This window comes from Anabrus simplex, chromosome 5 (genome assembly GCF_040414725.1).
Source record: "Anabrus simplex isolate iqAnaSimp1 chromosome 5, ASM4041472v1, whole genome shotgun sequence".
Lineage (NCBI taxonomy): Eukaryota > Metazoa > Arthropoda > Insecta > Orthoptera > Tettigoniidae > Anabrus > Anabrus simplex.
Window position 1 is genome coordinate 102844823 of NC_090269.1, and position 24823 is coordinate 102869645.

At 42.8% G+C, this 24823-nt stretch overlaps 1 protein-coding gene across 1 annotated transcript in view; it reads left to right on the forward strand.

The window, feature by feature from the left end:
* The first annotated feature begins 16441 nt into the window (after positions 1-16441).
* LOC136874381 (putative ammonium transporter 3) overlaps positions 16442-24823 on the forward strand; it is a 146302-nt gene continuing 137920 nt past the window's right edge. The window contains exon 1 of the mRNA XM_067148017.2: positions 16442-16565. Within this exon, the coding sequence (XP_067004118.2) occupies positions 16442-16565 (124 nt within the window). The remainder of the gene's footprint in view (positions 16566-24823) is intronic.

The window sequence follows — 24823 nt, forward strand, 5'->3', positions numbered from 1 at the left end:
TCGCCGCTGGCTTCTCACCACGGTGGCCTCGATTCGAATCCCAGCCAATGCATGTGGGATTTCTCAACGAACAGTCTTAACGCTATGGTTCGGATTCCATGCAAGACGAGATATTCCGCGGCTAGGTTCACGACAGTAACAGCCGTGTAAAACTGAAAGCTTGCCTTTTTTGTTCTGTGGTCGAATAAAAGAGCCAACTACACACCTCAAGTGAAATTCAGAGGCCAACGATTAAAATATAATCCTTGCACAAAATCACAACGGACCGGACACTGACGTATAAGCAACATCTTCATAATATCGCAGAAATGATAAAAACAAAAAACGTCTTGCATAAGTTCAGAGGAACAGGTTGGGGGGCAAGCGCAACGGTTCTACGAACTTCAGCCCTCGCTTTAGTTCATCCAGTGGCTGAATTGGACATCCCCTCTCCAAACTCCGAAAGTGGACTGTGTACCTTTATAAACACCTTATAATATTTTTTATCGCCGGGTGACTCCACACCTTTACTAACGCACCCCGCAGAAGCAACAAAGCAAATAGGCCGACACCAAACATGTATACCTGTATCGCTCATGATGTGAACCTAGCTCTCTCAGATGACATTCTCAAGGAACTCCGCCAGAATGTACGACGGTCCTGCACCTTTAAGAAATGTACTTCTGTACTACCCGAAGTACTACCCTTCCCTGGAAGACTACTACAACGTCTTGGATAATTGTGTGAATGAAATAGGACCGACTCCAGCTGATGGACAACGCACGTGCCACGCCCACTACAGCCACATCACAACAACAGCATTCGCCCTCTACTTGCCACAACTACCACCACCACCACAACCACCACTGTTACCACCTCCACTCATGCTACCTCTAAAACACCCACTACCACGACAGTCACAACCCCCCCCCCCATAATGACATTTGCAACTCCCCCCCCCCCACCCCCCCGTCCAGGCACAGCAGGATGAAACTTCTAACGAAGCAACTGCCACTTCAGTAGACATAGTACGTCCACCAATACCACCACCACCACCACCACCACCGCCGCCCAGCCAGAACAACATCTACAGCTGTGTTGCCAGTAGCAGCCATTATTCAAGAACTCCAACAGGCAGGACTCCCAGTGCAAAGAACATTTAGGATCCGCAACTCAGGTGCGCCAACGTACCTAGTACGCCTCCAGCTGCCTACGCCCAGCGCCTAATCACTCAAGGATTATATGTCAATGGACGTCACCACCGGATAGAACCGTCCGGCTCCTACGTACACGTCCAGGGCATGCACCCCCCTCTTGAACCTCCCAGTCCACACATCCGTTTTCCACCATCTCCACCCAGAAACTATCCACCACCCCCACCCAGAAACTTTCCACCATCCCCGCCTCCACCTAACCTCCTCAGCCTCCTACTCACCCCCTGGTAAACTTCTCCCTCAACCTCGCGAAAACCCTCACTTCGTCGCACCATCATATGCAACCTGGTTATAAAACGCACATGTATCCTTGTATGTATCTATAAATCTATTTATGTTCAATAAAGCACTGAAGAACAACACTTCCCTTAGCCAAGAGGCCAATTCTCCAACACAACTCCCTCATAACACATCACCGTTTTCCCCCTCTTCCAACTCCGTCAATCCCCCAAACCCACCAAATCGTCTGGCCAGAGAGAAGGCGTTACCTTCTAGGTGGCCGGCTCCTCCCCTTCGGGGAGGGGAATAAAAACCTCCCCTAGATCCTAGAGCTGAATACCGCTGCCCTTTGTGGCTTAACAGCGCACATACTGCAAAAGTTGATATCCAACTAGATGACAATATATGGCACTATCAAATCAACACCCCTACATTGGCTACCTGTGTTATCCAACATCCATATTCGATTCCCGGCCGGGTCGGGGATTTTTAACCTTCATTGGCTAATTCCTATAGCTCAGGGGATGGTTGTGTCTGCCGTCCGTTTCATTGGAATTCTTCATTAGTACGGCACCGTCTTAACAGATGCGTAGGTCCGCCCATAAGGCGTCACATTGAAAGACCCGCACCAGGCTTTTCCGGAGGCCAATTCTGTATTTAATCTTTATCTTCGTACAGTACCACGGTATGTTCTGCCAGATGGAAAATTACAAAAGTAACGTATAATATACAAATCTGGAAAGCGATCGTTTTAAAGTAAACTATTGCAATCGCCACTGCTATTGTGAAGGTTTGGAAATAATCTAATCAGTGGCGTGCAGTGAACCCCATCCACCCCAGCGCTGCTGGGGTAAAAAACTTTATATTAACATTTTCTAATTATTCCTTAGAACGCTTTTTATAATGTTTAAAAAATTGCGAATATCTAAGCCAAGCCAAGTACAGCTGTCTCGACAATCCGCTCGCACTACCGCAGTTCACCTTTTCCAGCGAGCTGCGTTTCCTGGCCGGCGCTAAAGAGAGCTACCCTGCGAAATTTAAGGTCGCCTGGATGACGCATGCACTTGAAGCTTCCTTGTCCTGGGAACTGGGCGGAGCTGTTGGCCCTCCCCCGACAGCAATTTACGGCGACAGGCCAGCTAGCTTAGGTAAGGTAATGTTAGTTTTAATACTTGACACTCAAAGTCTTCAGCGCCACACACTAGAGACTGCGAGAAAAATATCAAATTCTTAACATTACAGCCCCTTGCACCTCGTCTTGCTAATAAAAATAGAGCCAGTATATGAAATCAATTGTGAGATAGAATATATATTAGTCTTGGGTTTCGGCATGTACATAATTTTTTTTCGAGCAATTCATTGATGGCACGTGTAAAGTATGTGTTCCTATAGCCGCAAAAATATATTTAGGTTGCCCAGCATGAACACAGAGTAAAAGAATTTTGTATTTGGTTGTCTGTGATGGTGATATATAGTGAATTTTTGTAGTGTTCCTCTTGGATTATAGTGAAGGTTTCGCGAGTTCTGTGGCATTCTTCATGAATATAACGTGTGTTATACGTCGTGACAAATATTTTCCCTCGTTTGTCGTTGATGCACGTACACTCAGCATGCGAGTGAAACTCTAAACCTTCAGCGACGGTAAAATTCCAGTCAAATTTTGCTGATTAGTTTAGATTAGGCTTTTTAAGTAAAAAACAAATAGTCCCATTGTATTTTTGTGAAAACCATGACTGTACTATCACGAAGCGTCACCGGATGAAACCGTGAGTACATTGTTTAAAATCTGGTATATATTAAGTTATGATGGTGTCGTCACTGCCGTGGATATCAATTTGGAAGTATGTGCGAGTGTGTGGTTGAAAACATTCTTGAAAGATCTTTCTCAGGTAGACCTTTTCACGAAAAACGCAGCCTTATAAAATGGTCATGTTGACTTTAGAGAGTGTAGTGGGGCTACGATTGTTTGTATTTTAAAAAACGTTTTTGCAACTGGTGTAACGAACGTGTTTCACCGCACGCCACTGATAATCTTATACCAGCACACCTTCCAGTTAATAGCTCTCACTATGGTTTTACGCCTAGACGTGATCGCCGAGTGATATCGTCGCAGGCTTCTCATGAAGGAGGACGCGGTTCGAATGCCGGCCAACGCATGTGGGATTTTTGAAATGAAATGCCACGTCCCTGTGGTGCAGATTCTAAGTAAACTGGAGGTCCCCTGGCTATGATCACGATATAAACACTCACTAAAACTATAAGCTTGCTTGCTTTGTGGTATACCGAGCTCGATAGCTGCAGTCGCTTAAGTGCGGCCAGTATCCAGTATTCGGGAGATAGTGGGTTCGAACCACACTGTCGGCAGCCCTGAAGATGGTTTTCCGTGGTTTCCCATTTTCACACCAGCAAATGCTGGGGCTGTACCTTAATTAAGGCCACGGCCGCTGCCTTTCCAGTCCAAGCCCTTTCCTGTCCCTTCGTCGCCATAAGACCTATCTGTGTCGGTGCGACGTAAAAAAGCCAATAGTTTTGTGGTTTCATGCCCAAACAATCTACCGTGACATTTATTCGGAAGAAACAGAAGATTAAATATAACTATGCAATGGATACTGACCTATTAACTCGTGTCAAGACGAAAATGGATTTAGGAATAACATTCAATGAAGATTCAACGACCATATTAAAAAAAAAAAATACGAATAATGCTCTTAAAATGTTAGGCTTCATTTTACGGAATTCATTATCATTTCGTCTAAAGACACTATTAACCTTGTTTAACTCATTTGTAAGGTCAAGACTTGAGTATGGCTCAATTATTGGGAATCCAATGACCACAAAAATATCAATATTATCGAGAATGCTTCATAAATTATTCATATATACTGAAGGAACATGGTGTGAATAACTTGCACCACAGACGAAGTTGCAAAGATTTGACTTTCCTGTATGAAATAATTAATTCTGTAATTGATGACTCAAACATATTGAAGTCAATAACTAGGGCTCGGATGTTTAAGATCTAAAAATAAGCCAAATAAGCAAGCAAATATGACCTAAAAATTGACGAAATATGACCTCAAAGTGACTAAATATGACATAAAAATTACGAAATATGACCCGAAAATTATTAATCTAAATATGGCCATTTTGAAATAAATTATACATCGAAACGGCAATGCCTTTGATGAATATTTGTTAACTAAATTGTTTATTCTTACTTTCATCTCAATTTTCTGAATATACTGTTTAGCAGTTGTTCACAGTCGATTGCCCTTGATTCACTCATCAAACATTTGTGAATGCATACCTATAAAGACTAAGCTCGTTAAGATTATTAGATCACACAACATTTTAAAAGTCAAGACATGTTTGCATTCTGCATTTCGAAAAAAATAGAAATCAATCTACTTTTAAATATTTTTGGGACGTTTAAGCCCAGATTTCATTAATATTATTCAAATGCGTTAAAATTTTAATTGAGCACCACGAAGCGAATTGATGATGATTGACGATGATTGTTGTTTAAAGGGGCCTAACATCTAGGTCATCGGCCCACGAAGCAAATTAAGCAGATGTCTTTCAATACATTATGGTAGAAAAATGGGTGTTTCAATCTGCACCTAAGGCTAAAATGTTTTATATACTAATTTGAAACAAAACAAAACAAAAACGCGTGATTTCACAAATTCTACAAGTTTAGAAGTAAGTGGAATGAGGTTGAGGTTCTAATATCTGAACAAAGACAAGTGAGCGATTGCCAGAGGTAATTAGCTTACTGCTGGGATGAGTTCTTCATAATTATTTCTGCCTCTACCTGGGAGACTGGGTTGCCGAGTACAGCGGGTGGGGTAAAAGGTGCAGTGAGGTCTATGATTTTCACTCTATAAAAAGAGTATTCCACTTGTATTAACTGCAGATGTGATAACGAGAAGCAGTTTCGTGAACACCAGTTCGCACTCGGTAAGTCGAAGATGACTTTGTACAGCTACAGTTATCGTCAAACCGCCGAAATATGATGTTTCTATGAAGATAACTAAAAATATGACATTATGACAAAAAATAGCCAAAATATGCATTTATATGACAAATAAAAACCACTTAATTGTGACATTAATCTCCAGATTTGCACCAAAATCCAACTCGGCAAGAAAATACCGACAAAGAAAAAATATGACTTTTCTTAAACATCCGAGCCCTATCAATAACATTTTATGTGCCACATAAACTAAGTCGTCCTAGAAATATATTCTTTCTATCAAAGGCTAAGACTGAGATGTATAAGAACTCCCCAATTAACAGAGCAATGAGACTCTACAATACCTAATATTCATCCCTATGTTGATATTATGCCTTTGCTGGCAGGACCTAGTGTTTACAGTGCACTATGTCTTCTGGTATGGGTTAGAATAAATTTGTTACTTTCATTGACCTGTCTTAGTCTCGTCCTTGGCTTTGACAATATGAAAGTGACTGAGGTATGAGTGGTGCTAGTAATACCATTCCTTATGCAGCCAGTCCCTGTTATGAATGGTGCGAAAATATCGCTCATAGGGTCGTTTGGTGCATGCAGTTCAGTGGGCCTGGCAGACGGATATGCAATAGCAACTTCTGGCTCAGTGAGGAAAGCAACGGGAAACTACTTCACTCCTCACTTCCCTAGTATGCCTCTTCAGTGACACCTAGGCTATCTATGATAGCTGTTGGTGGAGCTGTAGAGGATCAAACCGGCCTTCGGGCTGAATACCCAACATACATACATACATGTTGATATTTTTAGTATGACCGAAGCTACATTCATTTCGACATGTAACACTGTACTTCTGAATATAATTTAATAGATTATTAAGATTTAAAGAATAAAAGGAAAACTAGTATAAACTACTATAAATGTTGTAAAACATGTTTTTAAATGTATTACATTCCAAGTGGAAATCCTGTTAAAATAATTGTTTTAAATATTATACTAATTTTAATTAGAATGTATTAGTACTGTAATGTAATATTACTTATATTAACCTTAATTATCATCATCATCATCATCATCATCATCATCATCTGTTTACCCTCCAGGGTCGGCTTTTCCCTCGGACACAGCGAGGGATCCCACCTCTACCGCCTCAAGGGCAGTGTCCTGGAGCTTCAGACTCTTGGTCGGGGATACAACTGGGAAGAATGACCAGTACCTCGCCCAGGCGGCCTCACCTGCTATGCTGAACAGGGGCCTTGTGGAGGGATGGGAAGATTGGAAGGGATAGGCAAGGAAGAGGGAAGGAAGCGGCCGTGGCCTTATGTTAGGTACCATCCCGGCATTCGTCTGGAGGAGAAGTGGGAAACCACGGAAAACCACTTCCAGGATGGCTGAGGTGGGAATCGAACCCACCTCTACTCAGTTGACCTCCCGAGGCTGAGTGGACCGCGTTCCAGCCCTCATGCCACTTTTCAAATTTCGTGGCAGAGCCGGGAATCGAACCCGGGCCTCCGGGGGTGGCAGCTAATCACACTAACCACTACACCACAGAGGCGGACATATTAACCTTAATTATTTTGTTTTTAATTTGTATTTTTGACGTCTGCCGCCTCTGTGGTGTAGTGGTTAGCGTGATTAGCTGCCACCCCCGGAGGTCCGGGTTCGATTCCCGGCTCTGCCACGAAATTTGAAAAGTGGTACGAGGGCTGGAACGGGGTCCACTCAGCCTCGGGAGGTCAACTGAGTAGAGGCGGGTTCGATTCCCACCTCAGCCATCCTCGAAGTGGTTTTCCGTGGTTTCCCACTTCACCTCCAGGCAAATGCCGGGATGGTACCTATCTTAAGGCCACGGCCGCTTCCTTCCCTCATCCTTGCCTATCCCTTCCAATCTTCCCATCCCCCTACTAGGCCCCTGTTCACTATAGCAGGTGAGACCGCCTGGGCGAGGTACTGGTCATACTCCCCAGTTGTATCCCCCGACCAAGAGTCTGAAGCTCCAGGACACTGCCCTTGAGGCGGTAGAGGTGGGATCCCTCGCTCAGTCCTAGGGAAAAGCCGAACCTGGAGGGTAAACAGATGATGATGATGATGATGATTTTTGACGTCTAAGTAATGATTGTCGTGAGCATTATAATTGGGACTCATGATCTGTTATTTCACAATAACGTAAATAAATAAATAGTCCGCCTCTGTGGTGTAGTGGTTAGCGTGATTAGCTGCCATCCCCGGAGGTCCGGGTTCGATTCGCGGCTCTGCCACGAAATTTGAAAAGTGGTACGAGGGCTGAAACGGGGTCCACTCAGCCTCGGGAGGTCAACTGAGTAGAGGTGGGTTCGATTCCCACCTCAGCCATCCTGGAAGTGGTTTTCCGTGGTTTCCCACTTCTCCTCCAGACAAATGCCGGGATGCTACCTAACTTAAGGCCACGGCTGCTTCCTTCCCTCTTCCTTGCCTGCCCCATCCCATCTTCCTATCCCCTCACAAGGCCCCTGTTCAGCATAGCAGGTGAGGCCGCCTGGGCGAGGTACTATTCATCCTCCCCAGTTGTATCCCCGACCCAGAGTCTGAAGCTCCAGGACACTGCCCTTGAGGTGGGATCCCTCGCTGAGTCCGAGGGAAAAACTGACCCTGGAGGGAAAACAGATTAAGAATTAAGAAGAATAAATAAATAAATAAATAAATAAATAAATAAATAAATAAATAAATAAATAAATAAATAAATAAAGAGGATGTGATGGGGGATTTTCCATAGCAATACGAGACAAGCTAATAGAGATGCAGCCAAGAAAGCCAGCAAGGCCCAGAAGAACATGTCCAAAGAAGATATAATAATAATATAATAATAATAATAATAATAATAATAATAATAATAATAATAATAATAATAATAATAATAATAATAATAATAATCACACGAGGAAGGAGAGCTGGTTGACACGGTGGATCGTGAGATACTTCTACGGTATTAACTCTATCGTGGATTTTTCCAAAAAATATGCTATATGATAGAGGCTGCCTGGCCGAGAAGGCAAAGACGTGCTCGGTTCGCCGGACCGGGTTCGATTCCCCGTCAAGAAGTCAAAAAAATTAAGAAATGAGATTTCTACTTCTGAAGGTGCACATGGCCTTGAGCCTACACCAAAATTGAGTACCAGCTTAATTTCTGGGAGCAAAGGCGGCCGGGCGTAGAGCTAACCACTTTATCCCGCCTAGTGCCGAGGTTACGGATAGTGGATGCCTTTGTCTTTATCTTGCACCTCTCCAAGGGCCTTCATGGCCTGTACGGAGATGACTATGACTATGGTATACGATACGCACGATCCCACCTGGTGGCTATGATCGTTAAGGCATCGAGTTTATATGGTCTGACACCGTGGTTAACCGGTTCGAGTCCCGTTACTCGAAAACATTTTTACCATCAGAATGTTGGCCGACAAGGTAGAAGAAATGGTGGTATACAATTGCTAATCACTAGATTGCGTGCCAAAAGCCTGGGTTCAATTCCAAACCTCTTCACAGTGTTGATATGAAGTGAGGGCATACGACGCTGCTGGTGATGATTTGTCCGTTGGATGGAGACGTTAAGCTTTGAGCAGGTCCTTTGGTGCTATTCCACAGTTGTAGGCTATGTGACAGCACCGGGTTTCACCCTTTCCCTTCCTACTATCATACAACCTGTGACAATACAGTTCGGTGAATTAAGTCAGAACGGTCGATCCGGCAACACTGGCGACACACAACGCTGCACCAGCATAGCAGCAGGTTTTGACCACCTGCTCCCAACGTTGTTCAATTGAGCATCGTGTGTGTGTGCCGTGCAATACCTGTTTGACAAAGTGCGTGTTTAGTGCGTTGGTTCTGAACTATAAGCAGGAACATGAACGACCAAAAGATCAATGTACAGTTTTGTTTTAAGCTTGGCAAGACACCGAAAGGAACGCGTGCGATGCTGGTACGTGTTTATGAAGATCAAGCACTGTCCTTGAAGTGTGTGTACGAGTGGTTCTCCCGTTTTCGAGGAGGCCGGTAAAGTGTTTCTGACAACCGCCGTAGCGGAAGACCGACGCGACCGCCGTCAGTGACGAAAACATTGAAAGGTGAGGACATTAATCACGAACGATCGGCGATTAGCTGTGCGCATCATAACGGACGAACTGCAGATTAACCGTGAATCCGTGCGACAAATCGTTACCGAGAAGTTAGGGAAGAGGAAAACGTGTTCTCGTCTTGTGCCACATCACTTGACTGACGATCAGAAGCAGGCACGTTTAAAGACCTCACAGGATTTTGTCGAAACGGCGGATGTGACACCAAATTTCTTGAACTGTATTGTCACTGAGGATAAAACCTGGTGTCTCAAGTACGACCCTGAAACGAAACGGAAAAGCATGGAATGGCGTTCTTCGATATCCCCTCGTCGGGAAAATGTCAGGCCCGAAAAGTCACGCATCAAACTCCCTTTGAAAGGAAAGAGATTTGACGATATTCCTGACATTCAACGAAACATGACGAGGTTTTTGAACACCATCCCAAAGGAAGCCTTCTTGCAAAGTTTCCAGGACATGAATCGCCGATCTCAGCAGGACAGTACTTAAGGTTACTGTCATGCATTGTTCATCTATGTTGACAGTACAGGACTGTTAACCGAACTTTGCCACAGGTTGTATATAACATCGATCTCCTCTGATGCAGTTGATGTCAGGAAGGGCATCCGGTTGTAAAAACTCGCCACGGCGATTCATCCCATTTCATCTCCGACCCCGTAGAGGAACGGGACAAGGGTTCGACACACGTTGTATATGATAGTATAACATCTTTATAATCGGCAGCAATTCTTTTCTTACTTAGGATATGGCACCTACTACACCAGACCCGTAGTTTCCCCAAGGATCGAAAATTATATGAATGTTCAGGTACGTGGAAAAATTGCTTTTGAAAAAACAAAGGAAGAAAAACATGTGATGGTAGGCCTAATTCAAATCTCACTATGAGCGCACTCTCCGTTGCTATCATTATCACAATAAAGTCCGACTCGTTGGCTGAACGGTCAGCGTACTGGCCTTCGGTTTAGAGGGTCCCGGGTTCGATTCCCGGCCTAGCTCCGCAGTTTAACCTGAGGGAAAGGTCCAAGTCATTAACTATGTAACCTAGCTTTCCTAAAAATGTAACTTTCTGCCGGCTAATGTAGAAACTTCATAAATCTTTAACTGTAAATCGGGGATAGAGAGTGATGTACCCTCTCGAGCTCCCCTTCATCTTGGTTTGAGGTGACTACGTTTGTAACTGGCTCTCTTCCTTTCCGTAATGCACTAATTTATCATTATACGGGTCACCTCAGTAGTGTCCGACTCGTTGGCTGAATGGTCAGCGTACTGGTCTTCGGTTCAGAGTGTCCCGGGTTCGATTCCCGGCCGGGTCGGGGATTTTAACCTTCATTGGTTAATTCCAATGGCCCGGGGGTTGGGTGTTTGTGCCGTCCCCAACATCCCTGCAACTCACACACCACACATAACACTATCCTCCACCACAGTAACACGCAGTTACCTACACATGGCAGATGCCGCCCACCCTCATCGGGGGGTCTGCCTACAAGGGCTGCACTGGGCTAGAAATAGCCACACGAAATTAAAAAAAACCTCAGTAGTTTGGGAATAGCCCCTGTTTCACCGGCCTAGTGCCCTTTAGGTTTTAAGTGCTCATATCTAGGAGTGCAAGCATTCTCCTCCATTAATTTTGTGTTCGGGCCATTTATTTAACCGTTTTTCCTTTTACATGAAAGCCCAGTAGGTTGGATATTAAATACCCCTGTATAATCATTTTCCTATTGTAAGTGGTGCCTTCTGAGGCCAGAATTTGTTGTCTTGAATAGGCTTGGAAAACTGAAAGCCGGTTAGCTCTTTTTTCAAAGTAAGATTACTGTATGCCTCTTGAAGGCTAGATGTTGTATTTTGGGAGCAAGTGCTCCATGAATTTAGGGGATCTCTGCCCTTTGAACAAATTTATGCTCGCCTGTAAAATTTGAGCTGGGAGCTCAAAAATCGTAAAACTAGGGGCTTGTAGCCTAAGAGTGTTAAAGTTCTGAAATATTGTTTCTAATTGCCATTTTGGACCTGAAATGTTATTGTTATCTCACTAAGTTAAAAAAACCCTTCAGTTTAAGTTTTAAATTCTTTTCTTGGTATTGTAGTTAGACCCATTCATCCCGGCACCTCTTTCACCTCTTCTGCTCCACGGGTAACTCCGTAACAACAACAATTATTATTATTATTATTATTATTATTATTATTATTATTATTATTGTCAGGTTTGCGTGGAAGAGAGAGGTGAAAGAAGGTGCGGGCATGAATGGGTCGATATAAGACGATCAGAAGATCAATTTAAAACTTTAGAAGTATAGCTGTATTTTCTTTCTCTGCTTTTTTTTTTGTTTCTTTTCAGATGTTAGATTTTAACAATTCAGGTACAAAAGTCCATAGAATTGGATAACAATTTTAGAAAATCGAATAAAAATTAATTAACCACTTTGAGCTTGAAGTTCCTTAATTATACATTCTCCAATAACGCTGCGGCTCCTTTCAAAAAGCAGTCAAGGAGACGGATCTCCAAATTCCCTTTTACACCATTGTAACAGCCTCATTGCTGTACAAGTTTGTCTAGGAGACTACTCTCCAAACATCACACCTTTCCAGTCTTCCAAAGGCACCATTCAATATTTACATTAACATTTCTACATCAGTAGAAAGAGCATCCATCTATCTATCTATCTTCTACCTTAATCTGTTTACCCTCCAGGGTCAGTTTTCCCTCGGACTCTCACCTCTACCGCCTCAAGAGCAGTATCCTCGAGCTTCAGACATCGGTTCGGGGATACAACTGGGGAGGATGACCAGTACCTTGCCCAGGTGGCCTCACCTGCTATGCTGAACAGGGGCCTTGTGGGGGGATGGGAAGATTTGAAGGGATAGACAAGGAAGAGGGAAGAAAGCGGCCGTGGCCTTAAGTTAGGATCCGGGATTTGCCTGGAGGAGAAGTGGGAAACCAAGGAAAACCACTTCCAGGATGGCTGAGGTGGGAATCGAACCTACCTCTACTCAGTTGACCTCCCGAGGCTGAGTGAACCCCGTTCCAGCCCTCGTACCACTTTTCAAATTTCGTGGCAGGACCGGGAATCGAACCCGGGCCTCCGGGTGTGGCAGCTAATCACACTAACCACTACACCACAGAAGCGGACAAGAGCATCCATGCTCTATAAAATTTACCTTTAACTTCCAGGCCTTTCAAAGGCACAACCTACATTTTACAAATTGGAGCAGTATTCACTGTCTAGTATGCTCAACAGAACATCTTAACATAAAAGGAATGCAATTCATTTTCACAGGCAGGGGTATTGAATACCCATTCTACCGGGCCTTTGTGAAAAACAATAGGTTAAAGTAACTCCCCCCCCTCAAAAAATCAAAATGGTGTGGAGGCGGACACTTACGCTCCTTGAAATTTGCAATGAAGAGCTTAAAACCCTATTTGGGCTTCTGGCCTGAAGATACAGAGGCTAATCCTTTACTACTGAGGTGACAGATGGAGAAAAGGTTTAAGTTACAGAGTTTACAAACGGTTACAAAAACACAGTCACCTCAAAATCAATTTGATAGCGAACACGATAGGGTATCTCACTCTATATTCCCTGATTACGTTTAAGTTCCTTTGGTTTGTTTGAGATTTACATTGGAAGTTTGAGATTTAGAAGTTCTGAAATTTACATTTTAGTTAATTGAAGTTACATTATTAAAGATTGGAAACCTTCCCCTAGAGTTAGCTGTCACACTTAGATAAACCAGGACTGCCATTACCTTGAGCTGATGGACATCTCGACGATGGACGAGGCACCCCGCCTCCCTTCACAAACACACACACTGGACTAGAGCGTTGAAATAAGACAAACTGACCAAAAATATGACAGCTTTTATACCCGAGAGGAAGGTTACAGAAAACTCTGGGCTAAGGCCCGACCCAGCCCCAATTCTAATTGATTGATCAAATAAATGCCAGAAGCGTTAGATTGGAGGAAAAATAAATATACAAAATTTTCTGTATCCAGCATCTTAAGTTGGCGGGAAGAGACAAAAGTGTAGTAAACTATAACACACTAAAAACAAAGAATAATCAATTCAGTGTAGCAAACCTTAAAATAAAAAATAGATTTTTAATAGTTCCTCTTCACACTAGAGGGCATAACATAAGTTTTTAGTAGAGACATTTGTAGAGAAAAGTCCAAACTTCTTGTATTAGTTGTTTCGCGTTTTAGTTAGTAGATGGCATTCTCCAAGGCGCTTCATTTGAATGAAAGGGGCGGGTGTGCCTTCCGGTAGAATTATTATTATTATTATTATTATTATTATTATTATTATTATTACTATTATTATTATTATTATTATTATTATTATTATTATTATTATTATTATTATTATTGTATGGCTCCATGGCTCCGAGTTTGAATCCCGGTCGGGACGGTTATTTTAACTTTCATTCGTTATTTTTATTTTTTATTTTTACAGTTTGCTTTACGTCGAACCAACACAGATAGGCATTATGGCGACGACGGGATAGGAAAGGGCTAGGAGTGGGAAGGAAGCGGCCGTGGCTTTGATTAAGGTACAACCCTAGCATTTGCCTGGTGGGAAAATGGGTCATAAGTAAATTCCTGTGGCTCGCGGCTGGGTGTTTGTGGCGTCGTCAGCATTTGAATTCATCTTAGCTAGGGCCCCATCCTCACAGACGCGCCGATCACCTATACGGCGTCAACTCAAAAACTCAGCCTAGACGCCCGGGAGAGATTCCGTTTACTCTGCCATCTAGTAGGCCTCGAGTAAAGCGGAATGTCGAAATTGACGAACAAGCAGCCAGATGGCGTTAAATTAAAATGCATGCATGCGGTAGCAAGAGAGCATACGATTATTATTATTATTATTATTATTATTATTATTATTATTATTATTATTATTATTATTGCCCGACTCATTGGATGAATGGTCAGCGTTGGGGCCTTCGGTTCAAAGCGTCCCAGGTTCGATTCCCGGCCGGGCCGGGGATTTTAATCGCGTCTGATTAATTCTTCTGGCTCGAGGACAGGGTGTTTGTGTTCGTCCCAACTCTTTCCTCTTCATATTCAGACAACACACTACACTACCAACCACCACAGAAAGACGCAATCATAATTAAATCCCTCCATACAGGGTTGGCGCCAGGAAGGGCATTCGGCCGTAAAATATGACCAAATCAACAAGTGCGACACAGTTAGCACCAGCGACCCCACAGATGTGGGAAAAGCGGAGGAAGATTATTATTATTATTATTATTATTATTATTATTATTATTATTATTATTATTATTATTATTATTATTATTATTATGCCTTTGCTGGCGATATCTAGTGTTCACAGAGCATTATGTCTTCTGGTATGGGTTAGAGTAATTTTGTTACTTTCATTGATCTGTCTCAATTTTATCCTTGGCTTTGACAATATGAAAGTGACTGAGGTATGAGGGATGCTAGTAACGCCATTCATTAGGCAAGCAGTCCCTGCTGTAAATGGTGTGAAGATGTCGCTCGTAGGGTCGGTTGGTGCATGCGTTACAGTGAGCTTGGCAGACTGGTATGCAATAGCAACTTCTGGCCCAGTAAGGAAAGCAACGGGAAACGACCTCACTCCTCATTTCCCTAGCACGCCTAGATGCTTAGGCCACCTATTAGTGGAGCTGTTGAGGATCCAACCAGTCTTCGGGCTGACAGCTACACATACATTACTGTATTATTATTATTATTATTATTATTATTATTATTACTATTATTATTATTATTATTATTATTATTATTATTATTATTATTATTATTATTATTATTATTCTGAGCTTGTATCTCGTTAGAAAGTCACACCTACCGTCATATGATTGTAAGCGTGATATTTCAGCATACCAGTGCTGGAATAATTACAGTTAATTTTTATTTCACATTTCTCACATTAGTAATTGCTTCTATATACGTCTCGAGGATAGCGAAGTGGAACATTATTTGCCTCCATAAACAGCAAAAAATGTATCGTAAGGAGACTTTCTCTCATCTGCATGTGCTATATTTTGTTTTCCAGATAATTACTCCTTGATATTTTCTCAGCAATAATTGCGAGTTTTCAGAAAAAAAATGTTGCAGCCTTTGTACTCGAGCTCCTCCACTATTTCTACATAAGTAATGAGAAATCTAAAATTGGCAATTGAAGCGCTGAGATTGTGCATATTTAATAGAATTCAAGAATCTAGTTCGCTCTTCTTGGGCGTAATTTGAAAAGGATCGATCAAATCTTCAAAGGAAAGGAGCTGTTAAACATTCATCATGTTTTCAACTCGACTCTCTACTCGTGACGTATCTTTGCCCTACACTAAATGCTCATTTTTCTTCTTCTCCTGCATAAGTCACAATAAAATTACTTGCCCTTGGCCAAACATCGAGTATTCAACCTTAACTTAAAGAGGTCGCTGGACAAATGACTGACTTCTTCAGCTTCTTATCTCCTGTTTGTTTGCCCGTGTCTTTACTAAATTTACAACACTTTGCCAAGTTCACAGACACTCTATAACGTATTGTGGAACACCGTTGATGATTGCAATTTCACGCCAAAATCAAGCGAATATATCTACCAGAGTAACACACAAGATATCACGATAAAGTTACGATTTGTTACTGAATTTCTTCACGTAAGAATTTGGATGCGTCTTCAATGATTAACACCTCCATCACTACCAACACCAGGTTTTAAAATTAGCAAATCATAGTAAAAACATTATTTGCACTGCTGTATTGTGTTTTTTCTATATTTGTCGGATTTAAAAGAAATGCTTTTTAACGCCCACGCAATTTTATGGAAAAATTCATTAATCTAAAATATTTATATTAACACTTGCTATTTGTTTCATACATTTCAACTGGAGATTATGAAAGAAATTCTCTCTGAGTAGATTTTCCCAACTTAATATTAAGATACACAAATATTAGCTTTGACTTATGTCGAGAATGGAAAACAATGACACCACTTCGAATTCAAGTCACAGAGGAATACCAGGCATCTATGATCTTACTTCTGAAGATACCAATTGGGTGATGACATCTTCGTTCATTATCTTCACGATGCAGACAGGTGAGTTTATGTTTCATTTACTGGGAATACCATAGTTTTCAGTTTTTATTTCAGTTAATATTCAGAAGTAGTTAATTTGCATAGTTTCATACAAGAATATGCAAAAGCACAGAACTTTTACTCACAAATGTTTGTATTACTAATTTAAATTATGTCTTCTTCCTCCTAACGTTGTGCCGCATATACAGGATCCGTTTTCCAGATAGTATTTTGATTAATCAAAAACACCAACTTAGTGTAATTTGACACATTTTAAATCCGTCTTATATCCAGCCATTGTTGATCCACTGGACTTCAAAACTGTATATCCCTATAATGCCCGGCGTGACAAATTTGCCACACGACTTTCCGATGCTATCAGAAGCTATAATACATCTCTTTTATTCTTAATGCCCAGTATAGCATATTTGTCACAGTCTTCAACTGTGGTCCGGGAAGAATAAAAGAGATGTATTATAGCTTCTGATAGCATCCGAAAGTCGTGTGACAAATTTGTCACGCCGGGCATTATAGTGATATTGTACCGGCGACGATTTCAATTCGCAGGTCATTTGATATGACCACACAAGTGGAGAAGTCTCTCCCAAATTTTTGCATAAAATTGGCGTGGCACTCATTCATCGCCTGAATGTGTCGTTGTAGATGTGGTCCAACCGTGTAATTCCCATGCTCCATTGAAGCATCCTCACTTCCATGACATGGAGTTGGTGCTCTACACTCTCCGTCGCTGGCCAACATTCTGATCCATACAGTGCGACCGAGTGTACCCCAGTGCGATATACAGTCGAACCTCGATATCTCGAACCTCCCTTACTCGAATTTTCAGTATCGCGAAGTAATTTTAATTTCCCGGCGGTTTGTCCTATTCTTCTCTCTATCACCCTAAATTCGGTTACACGAATTTCTCGATTTCTCGAAGCAAACCTTTCCTCCCTTGAAGCAAAAAATACTCTGGAACTTGAATTTTATACAACACTGACTGCGCAATACAGCATTTATAGTTTTTGAGGAACAGTTAACAAGTAAAGAAAGGGTTACGGTGATGCTGGGAGCTAATATGATGGGAACCGAAAAACAAACTACTAGTGACCGGAAAATCTCCGAAGCCTCGTTGTTTTTCGGGTGTGAATTCATTACCGGTCACGTACGAAAGCAACCCCGGAAGTCGTGGATGACAAGCTCCATTTACGAATTTGGGCTCGTGGTTTCGAACCTACATACAGAATCAGTCGAATATAAATGGCAGTGTTTCTCAGAGAAATACATTTTTTGGAAAGTATGTAGAAGAAAAGAAGGTTAACAGCAAAAAACAGAAGAGACTAACGGATTTTTTTCCAAAGGTGTTAACGGAGGTATGTTTCTTGTTTCACTACTGTGTGTACTGTATTCTATCTTCTAAAAAGTTTATTTAATAAGGGTAATAATTAAAGCGATGCCGTAAAATACAAGTTTATTAGCATATTTTTAAATACTGTTAAAAATAATGCACCGAGCTCGATAGCTGCAGTCGCTTAAGTGCGGCCAGTATCCAGTATTCGGGAGATAGTGGGTTCGAACCCCACTGTCGGCAGCCCTGAAGATGGTTTTCCGTGGTTTTCCATTTTCACACCAGGCAAATGCTGGGGCTGTACTTTAATTAAGGCCACGGCCACTTCCTTCCCACTCCTAGCCCTTCCCTGTCCCATCGTCGCAATAAGACCTATCTGTGTCGATTTGACGTAAAGCAACTTGCAAAAAAAATGTATTCAGTATAAACCCGTAGATTTATATGATTCAATTATGCGCTATGTATGCTCAAAAACGGTATTCTCTCTATCTCGAAATTTCGATAACTCGAAATAAAATGTAGCTCCTGATGTGATTCGAGATATCGAGGTTCGACTTTATCTTTAATTTAAGATGCAGTAGCATGTGGTGGTCACAGAGCACACCACTGACGTCTTTCCACCACATCTAAGCCGCTTTTATCCCCGCTCACATCTCATCATTCCACGTTACTCTGCAAACGGAGATCTCAGGTATCTAAAGGAAGAAGATTTCATTAAGATCTAAACGGTTCAGCGCAGTACTTGTTGCTGGACCCTGCTATAGTCGACATGGGAAAGAAGCGTTCTCCTTGATGTTGAGACGAAGGCCATATTGACTAAGATGGTCTTTCTATGATTGGATTTGATGTTGTAATCCAGCCTACCTATTTATTTACCTTATGGCAAATTACACAATATATATGAAATGAAATAAAGTGAAATGACAGTTTAGGTTGTAACTATCTAAGAAGGAAAACAATCAACTGGGCACCTGAAATATTCAAAGTTTTATATCTAAATTGTCCACCCACTCTATAGCCATTCTAGAGGCTTGAGGAAAATCTTCCAGCGAACCCAAGTACGTCCTGCTACGACATTCGGTAACAATATGGCGGACACTTTGTTTTTCCGCACCACAGTCGCAGTTGGGTGAAGTTCTCATGCTTCTCTTATACAGCAGCAAGCCACATCTCCCATGGCTGATCCGTACCCTGTTAAGGCGGCCTCAAGCTTCGGCCTGAACAGTCCAATCCTTGAGGAATTCCGCAACGTGTGTGGCGGCGTCCTTGAGGCCGCGCTGGCTGCGAGAGATCCAAAAATCCCGAACAAAATTCAATTCTTTTCCGCCTTGAGGCCAAGCAGGCCGGATTTTCCGAGTCTCTTGCTGCATGTATGTGTTGACGGCAGTAGGTCTTGAGGATTTGTGAAGTGAAGTGATTGTCGGGAGCGTCCTATATCGTCATGTCTCGAGAACTTTTAACAGCTTTTATACAAATATACCAGAATGAACCTTGCTTGTGGCGAGTGAGTTCAAAAAATTACCATGATGAAACCTATTTGTAACACCACGTGAACAACCAACCGCCACCAGTCAACAGAACTGTTGTGTTGGCCTGTGAATTGAACCTTGAGAAAAACCCCAAGGCCTTTTCCTTGAGTAAAACATCTAAGTGTGTGGGCGAGGATTCGGTTGACGATATCTCCAAGGAAATCCCGCAGGCTTTTTCCTTGAGGATTCCCTGTACGTGTATAGCTAGCCTTAAGGGCAACCCACGTTTTGCGTGGCAGATCAAAACCTGCTGGTGGATGTTGGGTATTAAACAGAGACTGACACTCCTTCGGAGCTACATTGTTCCATTCCTGTCTCCATTCTACTGAAGCGTTAAACCCTCTGTTGATCAGTTCTTTCGCTTTGAGTGTAGGCGGGGAACATGATTTAAAACGGCCAAATCTATGAAGCATGTCTTCATGTATAGGAAGACCGACGTTCGCTGATATTTTTGTGAACTCACGGATCAGATTATTAAATCTCCTATTGGTTCTTGCGAATAGAATGTCGTTAGCGGAAAGGGTCCGTGGAACCACAGTAAAGCTGTCAGCACATTCGTCTAGCACACAATTCGAATCTCTGATTGCGTTCAAAAATGTTGTCAGGCACTCGATGGCAGTGTATTGCAACAGATAAGGCAGATAAAGAATAGGGCAAAAAGGAACGTAGCAACTTAAGTAGTAGACCTCACGGTTTCAAGACAACCAGTAAACAAATGTAAATGCCCAATGGATTTATAGGCAGTAGTGTCGATTAGCGGGGGGCGACGGGTTGGTGGGGGGAGGGGCAGTAGACCACGCACTTTGTGGAGGAGAAAAATTATTCCATTTCTCACTCAGCCAATGTCTCTGTTACTTTGCTAGTGTATAGTCAAATAATGAATGTCAGTTGTATGTTCACGCCGTACTTCTATTTAATTGCAATACATGTGTAATTATTGTTCCTTTTATAAAAGTTTTATTGTAGAGTATTGACTCAACATGTAAAAAAAATTGTATTACTGCATTTAAGTTGGTAGACTGTCAACCTTTATGTGTCTATCGAAATTCGCATTTTGTAGCTATTTTTAAAAAGTTTGATTTCTTCCCCCTTCCCGCTATATCCCAAGGACCCGGGTATATTTTGTTGCCTAGAAATGTTTGTTCCCCCCCCCCCCCAACTTCTAATTCCCAACCGTCGTGACTGTTTATAGGTGACTGAATGAATAAATGTGATTTCATTTGCCATCAATCAGTGTCAATAGAAAAAAAATACAACATAAAACGACGCTATGAGACAAAGCATGTGTTCAGTTCCGAACACTTTCAAACGCAACTCAAGTGAACAAATATTTAAAAACCAGACAAAGTATAGTTACGTCCGTACAGACCATGAAGGCCTTTGGAGGGTGGAAGGTAAAGGTTTCCACTATCTGCAATCTCGTTACTTGGTCGGGTAGAGTGGTTAGCTGTACGGCCGGCCATCTTTGCCCCCAGGAATTAACCTGCTACACATTTTTGGTGTTGGTTGAGTGAACCTCATGGTCACGTGAACCTTCAATTTGTCGACTTCCCGACAGGGAATCGAACGCAAATCCTTCCGGGGGAACCGAGCACGTCTTTAAAGTCTCGGCCAGGCGGGAATCGTATCCAAACTGATATAAAAAGCCAGCAAGATGTGTATAAAAGGCAGAGAAAAGAGAGCAAAGCATATGTCAAATTAAGTTATGTAATAGCTGAAAAATATGCTAGCAAATCAAAAGCTTCGTTGGAATGTGAGTTTGTGAAAAAGTTTCTCATCGCTGCCAGGGAAGTTCTCTGCTCAAATAATAAGGAATTATTTTGAGAAACGAGTTTGTTTGGGGGGGGGGGGTGACTGTAGTACGACGTGTCGACGAAATTGGCAACTACATTAATGGAACTGTCGTTTACGTAATATTCACTGGCTTTAGATGACAGCACAGACGTGAAAGGAACGTCACAATTATCTATGTCCGCAGCATTGGTCAAGAATTAACTGTGACAGAACTGCTAGTGCTTGAACCTATGAAGGGAACGGCGAAAGGCTCTAATATATCTTGAAGTCACCAAGAAAGACTCTAATGTTTCGACCTCGAGAGTATGGTAACTGATCGCGCCCATGCTGTGATTCGAGATTCGGTGCTGGGCTCTTCCCTGTTCGCTCGCCGCTACTAAGGGAATCCTTGTTAGTTTCTTTTCCTCCGCTTAATAATATGCTTAAATTCAGCGGGTAGTCTCGCCTGGGGAGGAGGACAGTACTTCACCCAGGCGGCCTCACATGAAGAGAGGCCTTGTGTAGGGGTGGATGTGAAGATTGGAATGAATAGACAAGAAGGACGGAAGTGAGCGGCCGTAGCCTTAAGTTAAGTACCATCCCGGCATTTGCCTGGAGAAAGTGGGAAACCACGGACAACCACTTCGAGGATGGCTGAGGTGGAAATCGAACCCCTATCTACTCAGTTGACCTCTCGAGGCTAAGTGAACTCGTTCCAGCCCTAGTGCCACTTTTCAAATTTCGTGGCAGAGCCGGGAATCGAACCCTATCCTCCCGAAATGGCACCTAATCACACTAACCACTACACCACAGAGGCAGAATATCATCTTACAATTTGAAACACTGTTTGTTATAGCTTAGCAATCCGAGAGCTTCAATGAAATTACTTTTTATGCAATCGCGTTTCAATTTAATGGGGTGAATAAGAACTCCGTTACATTATCTTTTTTCAAGTATTAATTGTAGTTATTTATCAATAAGCTTTTCTTCGTTAAAAGCTCTATTTTCTAGCACTCATTCCATTTACTTATTATGAACCGAGTTCTACCTACGCACTTAGAGCTGAGATGCCTCGCGGGCCATGCTTTCAAGACCGCCAAGATAATAAAAAATGACAATGCAACTTACATAAATGACATCCCGCTTCTTGGAACATAAGGAGCAGCGTGGCTGACAAACCATGCATGAGACTAGACGCCTGACAGACCAGTATTACGATACCAATCCGGAAAGACGAAGGTGACGTACATGACTGTTCCAGTTACAGGTCAGTGAGCCTTTTGTGACACAAAATGATGATTTTTGAACGTGTTCTGGATGTAAAGTTATCAGTATAATCTCAAATTCAAATCAACTTTGTGGAAAATCGTGGAATAACATACGCTGTATATGTGGCCCACCCATTGAAGGTCCGCCTTCGTAGCGTAAAGATTAGCACTATTAGCTGACGTCCTCGGTGGCCCGGGTTCGATTCCCGGTAGTGCCAGAAATTTAAGAATGGCAGCAGGGCTGGTATGTAGTTGAAATGATACATGCAGCTCACCTCCATTGAGGGGGCCCTGAAAAGATCTGCACCACTTCGGGATGTGGACAGGAGTTTACTTTACCCACGGAAGGGAAGATATCACATACTCCAGCTCTGTCACACATTTAGGAAGTGGTTGAGAGTTTGGAACGGCTTTTACTAGGTTTTCTTGAGGGCAGTTGAGGAGCTATCTGATACAGAAAAATAATATGAGCCACATGACACCCAGTCTTGTACCACCGAGCTCGATAGCTGCCCGGCTCCATGGCTAAATGATTAGCTTGCTGGCCTTTGGTTCAAGGGGCCTGGGTTCGATTCCCGAGCGGTTCGGGGGTCGTAACCTTAATTGGTTATTTCCCCTGGCTCGGGGACTGGGTGTGTGTATGTGTGTGTGTGTGACGTACTTAAATAGAAAATAAATGGAAAACAAGGAAATACTGATAAAAATAAGAAAATATCAGTAATTAAAAAATTCAAAAAGAATGCATGTCCTTGAGATGAATGGTGTGTGGGTGTTTTATATATATGAGGAAATTTGTATTCAAACGAACACAAACATACAAAATTAATCTTTCTTTCTTTCTTTCTTTCTTTCTTTCTTTCTTAATCTGTTTAACCTCCAGGGTTGGTTTTTTCCTCGGACTCAGCGAGGTATCCCACCTCTACCGCCGCAGGGTAGTGGAGCGTGAGACATTGGGTCGGGGATCACAACTGGGAAGGAGGATCAGTACCTCGTCCAGGTGGCCTCACCAGCTGTGCTGAACAGGGACCTTGTAGGTGGATGGGAAGATTGGAAGGGATAGACAAGGAAGAGGAAAGGAAGCGGCCGTGGCCTTAAGTTAGGTACCATCTTGGTATATTTGCCTGGAGGAGAAGTGGGAAACGACGGAAAATTACTTCGAGGATGGCTGAGGCGGGAATCGGACACCCGTCTATTCTGTTGACCTCCCGAGGCTGAGTGGACCCCGTTCCAGCCCTCGTAACACGTTTCAAATTTAGTGGCAGAGCCAGGAATCGAACCCGGGCCTCCGGGGGTGGCAGCTAATTATGCTAACCACTACACCACATAAGTGGTTACATACGCAGTTAAAATGATCGACCAGGCCGGTTACTGAACTCGGGGTCATCTGATTTGAAGGCCACGACGCTGAGCACTCAGACAAGGAGCCGGACATACGATTAACGTAACAATACATTCAATTTATGCTACCACACAGTTGTGTAATTTAATAAAAATAATAATAATAATGTTATTGGTTTTACGTCCTACTAACTACTTTGACGGTTTCCGGAGACGCTGAGGTGACGGAATTTAGTCCCGCAGGTGTTCTTTTACGTGCCAGTAAATCTACCGACACGAGTCTGACGTATTTAAGCACCTTTAAATGCTACCGGACTGAGCCAGGATCGAACCTGCCAAGCTGGGGTCAGAAGGCCAGTGCCTCAACCGTCAGAGCCACTCATTCCGTCGTTGTGCATTTTAATGAGGCAATACATTAAATAGTCCACCTCTGTGGTGTAGTGGTTAGTGTGATTAACTGCCACCCCCGGAGGCCCGAGTTCGATTCCCAGCTCTGCCACGAAATTTGAGAAGTGGTACGAGGGCTGGAACGGGGTCTACTCAGTCTCGGAAGGTCAACAGAGTATGAGGAGGGGGAGGGGGGTCGATTCCCACCTCAGCCATCCTGGAAGTGGTGTTCCATGGTTTCCCACTTCTCCTCCAGGTAAATGCCGGGATGGTACCTAACTTAAGGACACGGCCACTTCCTTCCTTCTTCCCTGTCTATTCTTTCCAATCTTTCCTTCCCCGGCAAGGCCCCTGTTCAGCATAGCAGGTGAGGCCACCTGGGCGAGGTACTGGTCATCCTCTCCAGTTGTATCCCCGACCCAAATTCTCACGCTCCAGGACACTGCCCTTGAGGCGGAAGAGGTGGGATACCTCGCTGACTCCGAGGGCAAAACCAACTCTGGAGGGTAAACAGATTAAAGAAAGAATAAATTAAATAACACATTGGCACGCAAATTTCAGATAAGCGTCGTTGGAAGGCTCACGTTCAATTTACGGCTGTGCCAATAGGGATTAATGTTCTAGTGTGGGGGAGTT